Below are 18,444 nucleotides of genomic sequence, written 5' to 3' on the forward strand. Positions count from 1 at the left end.
AACATAGCAGAAGTCTCTCTTTCTGTCTCAGTCCGGACGGAGCTCTGAAATAGAGCCGGTTCCGGTAAGTCAGTCGGATGACGCGAGAGTTTCTCGAATTTTCCAGAGCCTTTTTCTCGCAACGCCGTCTCCCATTTCGATATAACATCGCATAGCTGAAATTTAAAATTAATGTAAGCAATCAAGTTTTATGAAAAAAAAAAGTATCTAAACTTATGTGTGGGTCGGACAAAAAGTGCGGATGACGTAAAAATGACGTAATCTTGCACACAAGATGATGTTTTATTTAAAATTCCGTGTGACATGTAGTAACAAAGTAGCATGAATGAAGTAACAAAATAATCGTAAATAATCAATAGAATTCAGCGAATAAAATAAATTTCATATCGTTAATAAAGAGGTTGATAAATGATAAGTGATAATTGTTTATGAAAATCAAAAATACTATTTGAAATCATCCTATAAGTGGTTTGACGTCATCGGCACTTTTTGTCCGACCCCTGCTTATGTGTATTATGTGTAAAAACTCAATCGCTAATCCTCTGGAGGGTTCGCTAATGTTTCGCAACTAACGTTTGGCAACATATTAATTTTGCAACTTTTTATTTAGCAACTGTTTAATATTTCTGAAACTGTCAATACTCCAGGGTTTTTTATAAAACTAACCTAACCTGCTAGCCTAAATGGTTCTACACGATGGCTCTGATATATAAATCCTGAAATATTTACAGTTTTAGAGTTTGCGAAATTAATGGATACCCTTATAGCTCACCCGAGTAAAAACGCGGGTAAACGCTAGTAGGTATTACCTTCTTATCCGGTTTGATGTGATGTTCGAGATCCTTCTCTATGGGTCGTCGCTGAACAGCGCAACCCTGACGCGAGCGCTTCCCTGCAGCCCAGCTCCGTGCTGAGGGTCGACAGGAACTCTTCTACCGTCGTGGAACCGTCGAAACTTATGACCTGATACAACAAGAAAACAATCAGGCATCTTTTCAAAGTAAACACAATTTTTCTCTTAAATAACTTAGAAGTGTGATTGGGCAGGACTGTCTGTTCGATGCATTCGGATCGCTGGGCCAAAAGCATCACTGTTTGGGTTCCAAGTGACGGGCACCGGAGCAGAGGTAGGCCTGAAAGGAGGTGGCGGTACGATTTGGAGCGATTCCAGCCGGACAGGCGACATGTTGCCGAAGCCAGAGACGAATGGAAGGAGAAAGGGGAGCTCTTTGCCCAGCAGAGGGACCTCGTTAAAAAAAACTTAACGTGACACAAAACGAATGACATAAATCATAAATATCTGTCCAAAAATAAGTAAGATACGTGTACGAGCGAATGAAGTTTGCATTCGATCCTGTTTTAGAAAAATTAAATTTAACATGAATTTTCTATGATGGTCGTGTCATCAGGCGGATCATCCATATCTTCGTAATTTAAAGATATTTGAAAAAATTTTCATATAGATCATTTTGAAAAGCTTGACACTCCCTATTATAAACACAGTATCGCATTACCGTTCTCCATTACACGAAGCCTTCTCACCTGGTACGTATTGTTGAGCATATGCACCGGTATGGCGTGAGGCAGACAGTGGTGGTACGGATTCTTGAGCAATATCGACAGCACCTCCATGCGGAAGGCTTGTCTCGCGTCCGCCGTTGCGGATGGTACGTTCGAGTGCGCGGGAGCAGTACGCCGCGTATTTACCGCACTCCGTCCTGGAATAGGTTTGGTTTGAGAAAGGTGCGTATGATGCAGACTAAGCTAACACAGGGTAGTGTCGGGAGCGTCATGGTTGAATGTCTGCGATTCTATGTCACTCCCCTAACGGCAGAGTAGACAATCGTAGATGTGTTTTAGTGATATAAAGTGAGAGAGCCCTACATAACGTACGCGTAAAGCATTTTTACATCGCAAATAGCGAATCGATTGACACTTTATTTATTAAAATCGGATGAGAATTCTAAATATACCTACGTAAATACAAACATACATAGACTGCTAAATCATTACTCTTCCTTTTAGCTTTGAAATAGAATTTAGAAAACGTTTATTCGCATTTCGCAAATTACATAAGTACACAAAATAAAACAAGTATAAAGTAAATATTAATGACAGTATTTGCGAAATCGCGAACGGTCTCAGCTCAGCATAGTGCTGGCCGTAGAGGCCAACGCTGGTCTTCCGCTGAGACCGCTTGGCGACTTCACGGAAGGCGACATAAATTCAAAACAAAAAATAAAAAGAAACAAATAGAAAGCAATATAATTTAAATAAAAGCTTTGCTGTAGTTGAGTAAAAAAAAGGTAAAGTAGTGTCAAAATATATAGAACTGTCATTCATAAATCATAACCCAGGGTTAACAATTTGAATTTAGACCGGGCAAGCAGCTCTTATAAAACTTACAACAGACTATCGGACGCACGGCAGACTGATAGCCAAAGTCAGGAGTTGCCAGCCTCGTACGAAGCTGTACATTGGCGGGTGGCTTTTATTTTCACGCAGTGGCTATTTTCGCACTATCTACTTACTTGGAGTCCGCGTGCCGGCTAAGATGTAGCTTGAGATACCACAGCAGCCTGTTGTTACGCGGCACGAACAGACTGACGGCCAGTGCCAGCAGTTGCCAGCCTGGACGAAGCTGTACGTCGGCGGGTTGCTTTTGCAGTCCACTGGGAGAAGCGGCGCCTGGAAGATTCCGGGGGTGCGATAGGATAAATGCAATGACAATAGTATCAAAATCTCGCTGCCATTGGTGCCATAAATCATGCGACTGTAAGGTAACAGCTGTCAATTTATTACAGGTATAAATTACTTAATTGACGTTAGAATTTACAGTCAGATAGCATACTATTAGTTACTTAGTAGCTAGAACATACTGATACTTTTTTTAAACTTCTCGCAAACACAAGGCGTCGTGGCAAACACGCTCCTTACTGTCAAGATCGAATTATAATCATGTTTTGCTTTTTAAGGAACCAGGATCTTAATGACAGTCAGTATGTGATAGATGCAGGAGTTTCGATTCTAATAGTCTCTATTCTAGTCTTACTGGTTACTTTGAAAAGTATTAACCCTTTCACTGCACACCGTTCATTAGTTCAATCAAATACGCTTTTTAATACCGCAATTAAAAACTAATTCAATGGAACGGAAACGAGAACGTGTCACAACGAGAAGATTAATATTTTCAGGAATTAAAATCTTCTCGCTTTTCTCATATTGAAGTGGGTTGAACTTACAGAATAAGACGATTATTTTATTGGCTTCTTAATAATACATCTTCCTATGAAACTCCCCATGGCACTATGAACAATTAATTGTCATAATGAATGCTAATGTGTATATATCAATCCCGTTGCCCGTCCAATTAATTAAAATACAATCCTAAGTACAGTCCTAAAAGTACACACTTTTGAAAACTACATTGCAGCGCTATCTATCGTATTACGCAAAACTATGTAACAGCGCCATCTACCCTTATACCCCGGTACTACGTTTACCTGTATCGAGCTCGGCGAGCCGGCGGCGTGCGGTGGCGCGTCGCTTTTGCTGTCGCCGCCGACAGAGGCGCCAGTGTCGCACGTGAACAGCGATTGTGTCGCGCAAAGTAGCAGTTGCTGTACAAATGAAATGTTGGCGGTTCTATGGGGTACTCTACTGGGTATGTTACTTGCTTTTTAAAATGGAGGTATCTTTATGACGTGTATATTGAAGTTGGAATCAATTTCCATTTTTTTCTGTAGGTTTCAAACACAAGGACGGTAAAGTAAGGACGGTTTCAGTATTTAGTGTTTTTATACATTATACACGTGAATTAAATGAATCCATGAATTTATAATTCTTATTAAAATTTTCATGGAAATAAATAATGACAAGTAAATAAAAAACAGGTTACTGTGTAAGTATATTCTTTTCACGTAAGTTGGTATAAGTGACAGTCCTAAACGGATTTTAATGTTACTTTCCGTTGAAAGATGTCACTTCAATGCAGTTGTATTTTTACGCGTCACACCTTAAAACCAAGGGACCATTTTTTTAAAACAACTATATTATTTCTTGTACATGTGAATAAGTGCCAGTGCGTTATACAATTGTGAAGGTATTGTGCATCCCAGATCAGATTTTTAGCTTATTCGCCCAGTGAATATTTACACGTGTTCTGCCTGAAGTATAAGTGATTGGTTTACATTAACAGTGAGCTAGAGGAAATATATAATTTTAATGCCAACATTAACAACTAACCCTCACTATTCTGCCCTCCTAAGCCGAAAGGCGCTATCTAAAAAAAACACTTTTGAATTATTTATACTATTGTGTAGCTTAAAAAATTCTGCATCACATGATGTAAATGGCAGAAAAGCGTTTTTTTTTTACATAGCGCCTTTCGGCTTATTGTTGGTTTGAAAAATTTGATTTACCTCTAGTTGTCGGATTGACTTGAAATTCGGTATTCGGGTACCGCAGACAGTAAAAGTACCTACAGGCCACGATTATAATCTACTATTAATTAGTGTCACCTGTCCCGATGTTTGTCTGTAATCAAATCTTGCAAGTTAAATTCGACCACCTTCCAGTAGTCGGATTGTCTTGAAATTTGGCATACTTATGTAAATTGTGTGACAATTACTGACAATACAATAATCTGGTGACATCCTGGTAGTCCGGCCAGGATCGTCTCCGCAGGACGGAACTCTTCAACGGTTAATGGCGTCGACTTGAAATTTGGTACGCAAATGTAGTTTGGGTGGCAATGGAAGTACAGTCAACAAAGTAAGCAAAAAAGCTTTTTTACCAAAAACTCATTTTGTTCGTTTGTTAATACTCTTTATTGTACAAAAAGTATTAAGATTGGGCCTTAGGAAAGATGCTCTGCTAACACTGGACATTGATATACATCTACAAATTTGTACAGAACTCTCAGCGCGAAAGTCCGACTCGCACTTAGCGGGTTTACAAACTTGAAATTGTTATTTTTTATTTTACATGATTTATGTACCCTGGCACCTCCACCACCGCATTGTCTTTGTATTCGATTAATCATGAGTAGGTAAATAGTGAGTAAACATGACGTAAACTCATAGCGATTCCAATGTTAATGTTTAATGTGGCATTAAAATTAAATGGTCCCTCTCACAACTGATATTTAGTGCTAGCACAGTATGTCCATAGATGAATAACACAAAAGTTAGGGATCACACAATGGATTTTAAGCGAGACGGTGAGATAGATATTTAAATTGCACTATAATTATACAAAATGCTTTTCTTAATTTCCGTTAACTTTGACAGACGGCTCATTTAATTGTAACTACCTGGTTATTAACTTTTTCCTAATGAAGTGGTGTAAAAATCATGGTTTAATTTTAAAGTAGTGTTAGCAGTAACAAATCCAGTTCATAAAGTATTGAACTGAATCTGACACTTTTTACAAGTTGACTTAAGAAATAGGGACATATGTAAAGTCTTTGTGTATTCATGATTCATGATATAAAGAGAATAATAATCAAAGTACAAAGGCAAATGATTAAAATACTTCATTTCTTTATTCTATGTAAGTGTTACACTATTTCATAGACATACTATGCAATTACACTATACAAATGAATACTTACCGTGCTCACAGGAATATGGTCTCTAAATATGATTATAAGGTACATATAGATATAGTCCTCTAGGCAATAAGAAGGAGTCTAATAACGTACAACGTCAACCTTTCATAACAAAGGAAGATCTAGTGCGAAGGGGCCATGACAGAATGAATGACAACAAACAACATTCCCTATATCTAAGGAGGGGGTAACATTCTTGGAGAAAGTAAAAAAAACTGGGGGAAAATTTACACCAACATTCCATTTGAAAGTTTGCAACAGCGGAAACATATCGCTTTCACTGCGCTGGCAACACTCGACCCACAGACTGTTTTGTCTATGACACGATCTACCAGTTGCCAGCACTCAACGATCAAGTTGGAATACAACTTTACTAACAATTCTAACCAAATTTCGCATGTTTCAAGAAGCCAATAAAATAATCACGTCCACAATTCCAAATTGATCAACCACGAGACTTGAAGCTTTATTATTTACATTTTTAATAGCAACACACAAAGCTGACGCTATAGTTAATGGCTTGTTAGTGTATATTCACAATTTATGAATGCAACGAAAAGTTAGTTCTTTTCTCGAAGCTTTTAAAAAATGCGCTTGTTTTTTCTACAGTTTTTATTGACTGCCAGTGTGAAGCGCGTTTAAGAAAAAAGTTTAAAGTTCAAATCTACAGAGTGTGTTAATGCCAAAATTAAAACACCAATGTTTGGGTGAAAGAGATGATGATATGAGAGAAGCGCTGAAGCGTCGCCGTAATAAGCCTTTGCAAATATAAAGCTATGTTTAGAAGACTTATAAACAGTATCATTTTTATAAACTTATTACTGTTCAAATTGTTAAATAAATACTACATGAATACTGTTCATAGTTTAGGTATCCTATGGAAGCTTACTTTTCGTCTATTTTATCATTTATTATTTATTTTCCCGATATTTATTTAAAGCCATGCCCATATTAACAGTTATATTGTAAACACACAAACAAGTTTAATTCATTATAATTAAACTTATTTATGTGAAACAGCAAATCAAAATTAAAATCTATGCAGTGCTTAAGTATAAAAATTCTTATTTATTTTTCAAAATTAGTCAACGATTTACTACATATTAATAATAAAAAGACACATTTAGAAACTTAAGCACTTCATAATTTGAACAACAGAACAACAAAAAACTTGATAGTAAGAGCGGTAAATGGTTTTTTTTTCTAATAAAACATAAGAACTATAGATTTATTAAAACATTTCGAAATTCTCAAACATACCCATAGGACTCATGATGTTCTGGAAACCAGTAGTCGTATTGTCTAACGCTCTGACGTTCGCGATCGCATTCAGCATCTCTTTCTATCCTCGTCTTATACCGTGTGACAGAAAGAAGTGGTGAGAGCGATTATGATAGGGTGTGTTAGACAATAAGGCTCGAGTTTTTTTTAAACAGCGATTGTCCTCTATCTTATTTGATGGTTAGTGCAAATGATACCAAATACATCTTTGTCAAACAGTTAGATTAAGGGGCTGTTTCACTATCCATTGATTAGTGTTGACTGGCGGTTAGGTGTGATGCCGTCTCTATTTGTTTTGTTCGAATAGACGGAGACGGCATCACATTTAACCGTCGGTTAACGCTAATCAATGGATGGTGATACAGCCCCTATGTATCGCGAAAAACGTCACTTCTTCAAAATCTGCCGCGGTCAAGACAGTGAGAAATCACGATAAAACCCCATAAAGGTCTCTACCTATTACGACGTATCATACTATGACCGTAATAGCAACGTTTCAGGCAAAATTATATACTTTGTATCGAAAAGTATTAGACTAAACCCACTTGCACGTTTCGTAAGCCATCGCCGTCGCGTGTCATGTACAAACATCGGTATCAACGTTCGAATTTTGTGGCATTCGGTAAGGGTAGCAAAATAAATAAAAACATTCGAATATTTGAATACTAACGTTAATTTACTTTTTGTTTTTACACTCAATTATACTGCGGTAAACTCTACATATATTAAACGAGGTTTATCTACACCCAGCATGACGACATGGGGGGGGGGGCGCACGCACGCATGATAGAGGATTTAATATATGGATAATATAGATTAAGTATTGTATGAAACTGTACGTAATTAGGCCTTAAAACACTCATGTGACCCTACCAACCCACACTCGTGTTTTAAGGACCACTATTACGATACAGTTGCATAAAATACTATTATATTCTAAGTACGTCATAAAACCTTAATACTCAATTCGCATTCGAAAATAATACATTATGCTAAATTTCCCAACGAATGCCAATTTAACTGTCATGCAAAATAATCTGTAAAGTCAAATAATAGTTTATCAAAACCTCAGTCAGTGTGGATATAATCTAAGGTCATTTAAAATGGATATAATCTTGCGTCAGAGATTGACAGCAAAATCCATGGAACAAATTTTAGTAATCTATACTAACCTTTAAAAAAATTTTAGAGTCCTTTTTTATTTATACAAAATAAGGTAAAAATACTAAGTGTAATTGTTTTTATTTTTATGCCGACCATAAATTGCCATGAAATTTGAACGTTGATACCGATGTTTAGTCATGTATTACTTTGACATTCCTGATACGTTTCTAATACGGACATAGCACGATACGGTGTAGTGGTTGGACCTTGAGCATATGCACCAACTAAAAACCGATTGTACACCATTCACCGCCCCCACGCGAGCAAATAAAAACCAACTTACATTCTTAAGCTTTGCAGCTTTAACGTTTAGCTTGGCGTTGCGTCTGACACTCAGCGGCGTTACCTGTACGCCGTGCTTGGTATGCGTGTGCGGCGCTGTCTGTTTGGCCAGGCAGGAGACGAGCTCGTCCTGCAGTTCGGTAACCTCTAGGCACTGTTGGAGGGCGTTCTGAGCGAGAACTACGTGGTAATCTATGCCCGCGTGTTCGACTGCTACCGACATGAACAGTTGGACGCACTGGAATCAGAAATGCGGGTCGATGTTAGAATTTGATTATGAATTAGCAAGGTCCGTTTTTATCCAATTGTTTCCACCATCTTATAGAATACTCAATCAATCAGGCCTTCGCGTCTATTTCAGACGAATTTTGACGTGTTGCCTGTGCACAGCGTCTTTGATGGCTGACTAGATCGACGTGAGAGCGACATGTTCATCCACAGGCCTGACAAGAGAAGCTTGCGGAATATTTTTGCCAAGCAAGTGATGAAGGGCAGATCCAGGGGGGGGCATGGAGGTCGAGAATGTTTTATTTGCGAAAAATAAACGTTGTTATTCTCACTTTGAAAAGTTTAAGCGCTTCTGATTGGAGTGCCTCGGAAGTTAGCGACGTAAGTGGCGACGTAATGTGCTCTTTGCTGTACAAGAGAGTTGGATGCCTCCATAGCACGCAATCTGGAAATAAGTTTTAGTAGTTTATGTGAATGATACATAATGAGAAACAGTAAAATACGAGTGTGGGTCTATGAAACGGGCCGATAGGAGAGTTGCTTTATCTTCACACATACATCTTCACACATACATACTATAAACAAAACAAATTAATCAAAGTAAACTTCAAAAATGTCGGTAAATGAAAACTTTTCTGCCTCATATCATGCAACCGTAGTGTTTTTTTTTTAATTCAGAGAAAAGCTAGACGCAGCCCCATGCAGCATACCTTTACTTAGCTTGCATTGTGTCCCACTGCTGGGCAAAAGCCTCCCCTTGCTTCCACTCGTCCTATTTTTGGCCGAAACATAGCATACGTAGCCTAAAAACAGCTGACTAGCTGGGGTCTCCATCCATCTCCATCAACTTCTGCACCAGCTGCTCGAAGCGCGAGCCCTGGCAAATACCGGCCTAGACCACCATCAGTTGGCAGACCCACGAGTCCTATATCCCTAATGCACTGCTGCCTTATGGCACCGCGGGCGGCGAGTATGCAACATAATTATAGACACAGCTGACTCACTGGGGTCTCCATCCGTCTCCATAAGCTTCTGAACGAGCTGCTCGAAGTGCGAGCCCTGGCCCAGACCGGCGCCCGAGACCACCGTCAGCTGGTAGAGCCACGAGTCCTTATCTGCTTTGCTCTCGAACAGGAGGTATGTTGGACCCTGGAAGAGAATCAAATAAAAAATATTAAAATCTGACTCCCACTATAAATGGAGAATGGATAAAAATTCTGAAACGCTTGAAATTTTTTTTATCGATAGGAATAACCTTTTTAATTAATAGAAAAAAATATCAGATGTGTAAGTAAGCATCAATTAATTTAAAAAATAAAAGTTTTTCTTAACCGCCAAATTACGACAGTCCGGTCGGTTACGGGTTGTTCCATAGTCCAGAATAAAAAACATAAAAAAAGAATTTATGTGTCTTTGACTGGATCGTTTTGACAGGTGACAATCTTTACCTTCTCGGATAATACCGACATGGAAATACCGACCCTGTTTTTCATCTACACACCCATAGAAGCTCATGTCAGTTTCTATGGGCGTGTACAAGGGGTAGTAGGGAGTGTGCAGTGAGATTGTAACATGTTTTTTTAAACACGTGATTCCTAAACCAAGAAACAGCGCGAGACTTTGACTCGCAGTTGTCAGCAGACAGCTAAAAAGTTGCTATAAACGTCATGTGATTAAATTATCCATCATCAGTCAGAAGACGTCCGCTGCCATCAGAACTATGCAATGCATAAATGCAGATTGTCGTGTCAATACCACAATCAGTGTCAAAATCAAGTTCAAAAAATCCGTAACTTACATAGATACAGGTAACGCTAATAAATAGCACATCCATACTTAATATTCCACATGCGAACTTGTGTCTGTCTGTTCGCTGCCTCTTTATGCGTAAAGCGCTAAATCAATTTAAATGACAGTATGCGATGAGATGAGATCCTGAGAAGGACATAGGATAGTTTTATTGCGAAAATTGCATAGTTCCCGTGGAATACAGATACAAAGTTTTTTTAGACGGACAGTCGGCAGCGAATGCCAATATGTTCGTCAATAAAGATTCATCATCCTTGATGGTTTCTTCTTAATCCGCATATTCGCATATATTATAATCCGCAATACATATATCTCTATCTAGATGTAGACAACCGGATGGCCAAGTATTTAGAGAACTGGACTACGAAGCTTGAGGTCCCGGGTTCGATTACCAGCCGGGGCAGATATTTATGTGAATAACACGAATGTTTGTTCTCGGTTCTTAAATGTTTAATAATGTATTTAAGTGGGTATGTATTTAGCTACATATGCAGCGTGTATTTTTGATACTACCTCAAACTTTAAGGGTAGTTAGTGAAGGCCCTAATAATCATATTTTATTATGCTATAGTAAAAGAAATTGAATTATTATTTTTCTTACAAAATTAATTAGCACGCAATGTATCACTACGTGATACTGCTTTGTTTTTATTCAAAACGTCGCACTTGTTGACGTGACAGCTGTCACAGAACGTTTCTCTCTCGTACCAAATTATTGTACGCATTACATTGCTGCTCCAAAGTATTTCAAAAATGAATTACGCTCTGGTAGTTAATTTTAAATTAACAATTTATTTTGATATCGGTTCACAGCACTTAAATCTTCGTCTGGTTACAGTTTGAGGTAGTATCAAAAATACACGCTGTATAAATATGTTTATGCGTTGCCTAGTATCCATAGTATAAACTTTGCTTAGTTTGAGACTAGGTCAATTGGTGTCAAGTGTCCCATGATATTTATTTTATTTATCTAATACGTAATTTTGTGATGGTAGTACGAAATTGTACTGACCCCAGCGACATGATGCTGCGGGTAAATGGCGACGGTGAGATGATTCCGCGCATCATCGTTCTTCTCTTCGGAGTCCGAGTCCGACACGTGCTCCACGTCCTCAACTCTCGCGTCGCGCATGTTGATCTGGCCAGTTGGGTTCTGGAAACATTAATGAAAGAACTTTAGAAATAATAGTTAGTGAGTACGTTAACTGTGTGAGAGAAAGAGATAGAAAAAGAGAGGGATTAACACATAAAATCGAAACTTGAATTAATATCAAAATTCTAGTAACACCCATTTACTCGTACCTATACTACTTGATTAGAAAAAAAAAACATTTTTACTATACCTTGACAAGTCAAACTGTCAAGTTCAAGAGTTGAAGACTGTCAATTGTGTTTTGTTTCTTTAATTTTGTACCATCAGCAAAATATGTGGTCTACCACCCTTAAGTTGATAATCGTTTGCATTTCATAAAACAAAAATGCCAATAGACGTGTCTGTCAACTCGAAAGTTCGACTTTAGCGACATATGTATTCATTTGATAGCAACTTGTTTAAAAATTGATAGACCATTTATTTGGCTGATGGTACAACAAAGAGTTTGTAATTAATTGGGATGTTGACTCCACCAATCAACTGACGTACTTTTTATGAGCTGTCAAAACACAATTCCCCCATAAAGTTTGAATGGAAATAGCAACATATGACGTCACTTGTTCGCCAACTCAATCGACTAACTAGTTATTGGTTTTAAAGCAACAAAAATCTAATTTTGCAGTTAATTGAAAATTAATCTGGTTTTCATGGTTAAAATAAAGCGTTTTTTACTGGAGTCGTGCCTTCGAATTATTTTTAAATGGTCTCAACATCTTATTGTAAAGGATAACTCACGTCTTAAATCAAGTTTAGCTCGACATGTTTCGGGCTATATCATTTAATATGAGTGAGTCTCAAGGTAGTTTCCTTGACAAGTTACGACGTGACACTCAATAGAACCCTGTCGCAAGGAGCCTCTGCCTTTATGAAGATTTTAGCGATATTTTGCCTGTCAAAAAACCGTCAGTGTCGCAAACGCTGACTGCAACAGGGTGCTACCAAGTGTCACATACGAACTTGTTCAAGGATTTTGAACATGAAACTACCGTGAGACTCGCTCATATTAAATGTGTAACGGATAACTCACGTCACGTCTTAACTTACCTACGTCTTAGTGCGCGTGTTGAGGCAGCTACCGAGTCGCGTGCACCTGAGAAGGGCTACGAAATAGCCCTAAACATGTCGAGCCAAAACTCGGTTTAAGACGTGAGTTATCCGTTACAAAAAAAGGATTATAAATTATTGTTTTGTGTCGAAGCCGTGGTGGCAGAGTGGTTTGACCTATTGCCTCTCAAGCAGAGGATCGTGGCTTCAAACCCCATGCACCTCTGAGTTTTTCGAAATTCATGTGCGGAATTACATTTGAAATTTACCACGAGCTTTACGGTGGAGGAAAACATCGTGAGGAAACCTGCACAAACCTGCGAAGCAATTCAATGGTATGTGTGAAGTTCCCAATCCGCACTGGGCCCGCGTGGGAACTACTGCCCAAGCCCTCTCATTCTGAGGGGAGGCCTGTGCCCTGCAGTGGGACGTATATAGGCTGGGATGAAGTGTTTACTAACCTGGTCTCCCGGCGACTTGAAGTACAGGAACATCTTGCCAATAAGCACGCACCAGCTCTTCTTGGCGTGCCCGTTCTTGACTTTGGTCAGCCAGCCCTGGATCGTCGGCTTATTGTCTTCTTTGCTGAGGAGGAGTTTCGTCGCGTTGCGTCTTTGGACGTTCTACAAGGACACAACAACACATCTCAATTGCATTTGACGACCAGATGGCCTAGTGGTTAGAGAACCTGACTACGAAGCTTGAGGTCCCGGTTTCGATTCCCGTGTCGGGGCAGATATTTGTATGAAAAATACGAATGTTTGTTCTCGGGTCTTGGGTGTTTAATATGTATTTAAGTATGTATCTATCTATATAATTATATTTATCCGTTGCTTAGTACCCATAACACAAGCTTTGCTAAGCTTACTTTGGGACTAGGTCAATTGGTGTGAATTGTCCCGTGATATTTATTTATTTTATTTTTATTTATATAGACCAACTAGCTTTTGGCCGCGACTTCGTCCGCGTGGAATTCGGCTATCGCGCGCTGTTTCCTCGGGAACTGTGCATTTTTCCAGGATAAAAAGTAACCTGTGTCACACTCTGGCCCATAAACTATATCTATGCCAAAAATAACGTCGATACATCGCTCCGTTCCAGCGTGAAAGACGGACAAACATAGAAACACACAAAAACACACACTTTCACATCCTACTTTCCTACTAATATTATAAATACGAAAGTTTGTCAGAGAGTGAGTGAGTATGTTTGTTACACATTCACGCTGAAATGGCTGGAGGGATTTGGATGAAATTTGGTATGTAGATAGCTGGGTATCAGGAATAAAACATAGGCTACTTTGTATGCGCGCGTGCGCGTTGTAGAGCGCTAGTGCAAGACTGTCGCGTACGCCGTCGTCTCCGCGAATTTAATTCTAAAATCTAGCAAATACTAACTTCTGCGACAAGAAAGTGTTACGTTAATGAACTACATGATAAGTGAGTGAAAATATAGAAAAAGTGCATTTAAATATAATACTATTCGATGGAAAAAATCAATTGTGTAAACAAAGCATTTTTTCACGATTACTCCGTAGTTACTTACATTTGAACGCCAATCCCGATCATATTCACATCTCAATGACCTCAGCACTGTTTTTAACAATCATTTTATCATTAAATAATCGTGTAAATATGTTTATTTTATAGAATTAAATGGAAGACGAAAATCCGTTATATTTGTCAAATTGACATGATAATTTTTTCCTCACCGAAGTTGGTCTATGGTCGGTCTAGTCTCTGGAAATTTAGTGCTGTACCAACAAATTAATTATTTGACTGAACCAACCTTACCTACCGATAATTATGGCTGGCTCTGCAAATTAATTTATTCGTAGATATTAATTATTTGTGTTAAGTTACACTATTTAATGAAGGTTTATAAAGGTTTCTAATCCTATCCTACTATCCTACTAATCCTACTAATATTATAAATGTGAAAGTTTGTGAGTGAGTGAGTGAATATGTTCGTTACTTCTTCACGCTGAAACGGCTGGACGGATTTGGATGAAATTTGGCGAAAAGTTAGATAACATAGGATACTTTTTATCCCGATATTCCCATGGGATAGGGATAAAATCTTGAAATAACAACCGCTCAGCTTTGTCATGAAAATTGGTATATAGATAGTTTGACATCTGGAATAAAACATAGCCTACTTTTTATTTCGATATTCCACGAGATAGGGATAAAATTTCGAACTAATAACCGCTGGGCTTAGAGTCATGAAATTTTACCATGATTGTTTTTAATGTAATGTCAATGAAAACAACGATTTAATTTTCGGGAATTCCCACGGCAATTTTAAAAATCCCGGTATTTCAGCTGCTGGACCTAATGATTTACGTGTGCGAAGCCGTGGGTAAACACTAGTTGGACGATAAAAGAGTATTATAGTAGAAATTATGTAGATTTCTATTTACTAGTACTTATCATATTTACTGTGGAGTCCATTGTTGGACCAAACAATCATTTTGAATCACTTCCCTGTGTCTACTCTCATTTCCCTGTCTTATGTAAATTTAAAAATGCCTCTTCTTAATTATATCGAAAATACAAACTGAGACATGGATGCACAGAAAAACCAGAAAAAGAGACCAGCGCTGGGAATCGAACCTAGGTCCTCAGCAATCCGTACTGCGTACTATAACCCCTACACCACCGTTGGACAGGAGTCAAGATACAAATTTCTTCTATGCACACATATCTCAGGTTGCCTTTTTCTACTACGCTACTTAAGCAGCAGCAAAAATTCTAAATTAATCCATATTTTAACTGACCCTTTCAATTCTAAAATACTCCATCATAAACCTTGGGGAAAATATACGTCAAAAAATATAAGTGGATATACATGTTTCACCATTTTAAAAATTCTACCCTTAAAGGGGTATAAAGGGGAGTGTAAGTTTGTATGGAAAAAACGTTAGGTATATACAGGGTGGATTTCGACGAGGGACCTTTGCGGAACTGGCAGATAGTTCAACCTTAGCACTATATTTCCCCCATAGAAACTATGAAAATATATGTTACCGTTTTCAAGTCATAGCCTTTTAAACATTCATACCAAAAACTACTTTGTGCCAACCCTAGTGGCTGGGTCAATGTTCTTACTTGTAAACAATCTTTAGACGTCAGGATATTACGTTAATATGTTGCCATTTGCCCATTTTTAGGTCTTCGTGCAACGCTAAAAAAATCGTTGCAGGATTTGCAGAAGTGATTGTCTCTGGAGTATTTATGTAATTTCTTAGTTAATAATTCTAACAAATAACTCACATGACATGACATGACATGACACTGACATTCACTCGAATGTACTCAATCGTCATAAACAATTAAAGAAGATAGTAACTTCTTTCATCATAAATAAAATGTCTCTGTTTACCTACCTAAACTGATAAAAAGGTTTTAGTTCGTTAACTCGCTTCATCAAATTATTTTCGAATGAATTGAAATTGTTCCCTGGTTGATCAGCAATTCATACAATTGGCTGTCCTTGTTTTTTTTATTTTATTTTGGCTATCGCCAAAAAATTTGTTCTTGTTGTTGTTTCTTTAAAAAAATATGGCTCTGTCCATCGGAGGACAATTTTGCCAGTGTCTAGTAGTTTTTGCCGTTGTACGGTAAAAAAATTCTAGAAAACGAAATATGAGAGGTAATGGTGGATGAACGATGACAGCGCGAATCTCGCCAAAAAATTTAATAATTAACAATATTTGACGGATATTGCACTAAAGTTGTAGTAATAGGTTGTCGTTTTCTACAACTATCGAAACTCTTTGCATGATTGAAAAATCGATCATAAAATATCATAAATATGATGTTTGAAATGAAATTGACATTTAAGTTCATTTCATTTGCTTCCTATACATGAAAATGCCTTTGTTAGATGCACGTGGATATTTAATTTGCTCATGTTATACGCGAGCTACTGAGGCGAGCTACAATCATAATGCGGTTGAAGCTTTACGACGTTACAGGGAAACATATCCACCACCACACCCAACAGGTCGTAGGACAATTTTACGTGCTTGTGATCGTGTCACCAACAATCAGCCCATTCACGCCCATTGTTCCAAGAACAGCTCAGAACGATCAACGTGGAGGACCTGTTATTCGTCTTGCGGCTAGACTTGAAGAAAGAATACTGCGGTATTTTGAGCGGAATCCAAGAAAAAGTTCGAGATCAGCTGGTCGACATTACGAAATAAGTCATACCGCAGTACGAAAAGTTCTTAAACGTGCCCGCGCCTTCACCCTTACAAAATACATACTCGGGCACGGGCTGCAGCGTGTATTATTAGACACGGAGGAACATTTGAACACCGTATGTAAAAATTGTAATAAAGTAATTGATATTCGTATTTTTGCATTTTATTTGATTTATTTGACTTTTATGTGTCATTTTTACATCAGTACGATGACAACAACTCTCGGAAATAAACGTAATATCCCGAGTTTTTCCGACGGCGATTCCTTAATCTAGCCATCTTGCCGTTATGTGCAGATGCAATATAGGGTTATCACCACAGTTAAAAATGAGTGAATTTTGTATTTTTTTTTTTACTTTGTTTAAGTTTCTAAACATTATAAATCGACTGTGTATCACTTAAACAATGCAATATCTCCGCAAAGGTCCCTCGTCGAAATCCACCCTGTATATTTGAAGATATACCTAATCCTAAAACTTCGTGAAAATGCTATTAAACATTTTAAGTTAAAAGGGACATGGAAAACATTGTGAATGACTCTTGAACAGGACTAAGAGAATACGTGATTCGCCATTTTTAAAAATTAAACTTAGGGAAAACATTAAATAATGAAATATGAGTAAATTCAAAATAATTATTTACTGCTGATTGAAGTATCTTAAAGAGCTTTCACATCACTAGAGCCAACGTCAGTCAGTCAGTCAGCCAGTCGTCAGTCAAGTGTCAATGTCAGTCACCACATTTGTTTACACAATTGATTTTTTCCATTGAATAGTACCATACGTATGTATTACGCCAAATCAACCAAAAATATTATTAGTGTTGAACGTTTAGCCATTTCAAATTATAAACAAATCGGCAATCGTGAGTGCTCGTGATAAACTTCGGCCGTCGTCGTTGAAGATCGAAAACCAATCAGCGTAAAGCTCACTCGACCGACTAAACACGAATAACTGCAACAACATTATTAGAAACGAACTTTTAGCACCATTTTTGAGAGCTTGTTTGGCGTAGTGGTAACAACAGTCGATTTATGCGCACACTGCAGCATAAGCACCGGGATCGATCCCCAAGGCGGAAATAGATTTTTGCATTATTTTTTCCTTTTTTTTTTTAAAGTAAATAACAAATTGCTTCCTTCTTTTATTAATTAAAAATGTCTGGAAGATTGAAAAGAATTACCTGCAATAAATGCAAGAAGCAAATAGCAAACAAAGATTTGTTGAAATGCTGCAACTGTGAAAAAGCTTATCACTTAAATTGTACCGACATTAGTCAGCAATTATCTGACTTAATGGAACGAAAAACAACATGGAAGTGTTCCGCATGTAAATCCATAAAAAATAAACGCACAATAAATGCGCCTACAGTGATGCACAGCACTTCCAGTAATTCTGCCGCTAAGGCGAGCAGCACACCTACCAAGGACAACATCACGCTTCGAAAACTTCCTCAAAATAAACACCTTTTAGTGAAGGAATCTTCAGACACCGAGTTATCAACAGATGTATCGTTTGAATCTGTACTGTCTGAAGATGAGGCTGATATTGACAATACATCAGAATCCTACAACACCAACAGGAGCTGCCCCGATTTGAGAAATGCCTCAGAGGAAATGGTTAAAGAATACAAAGACATGATAAGTGGACTGCAAACAAGACT

General features: G+C 38.0%; 1 protein-coding gene across 1 annotated transcript in view; it reads right to left on the reverse strand.

The window, feature by feature from the left end:
• Positions 1 to 18,444, reverse strand: part of LOC141429566 (uncharacterized protein CG43867) — a 360,339-nt gene that overhangs the window by 69,757 nt on the left and 272,138 nt on the right. The window contains exons 15-20 of the mRNA XM_074089932.1: positions 13,034 to 13,195; positions 11,388 to 11,528; positions 9,571 to 9,715; positions 8,899 to 9,011; positions 8,340 to 8,576; positions 3,504 to 3,620 (exon numbers count right to left, since the gene is read on the reverse strand). Coding sequence (XP_073946033.1) covers positions 3,504 to 3,620; positions 8,340 to 8,576; positions 8,899 to 9,011; positions 9,571 to 9,715; positions 11,388 to 11,528; positions 13,034 to 13,195 — 915 coding nt within the window. The remainder of the gene's footprint in view (positions 1 to 3,503; positions 3,621 to 8,339; positions 8,577 to 8,898; positions 9,012 to 9,570; positions 9,716 to 11,387; positions 11,529 to 13,033; positions 13,196 to 18,444) is intronic.

Source organism: Choristoneura fumiferana, chromosome 7 (assembly GCF_025370935.1).
Source record: "Choristoneura fumiferana chromosome 7, NRCan_CFum_1, whole genome shotgun sequence".
Lineage (NCBI taxonomy): Eukaryota > Metazoa > Arthropoda > Insecta > Lepidoptera > Tortricidae > Choristoneura > Choristoneura fumiferana.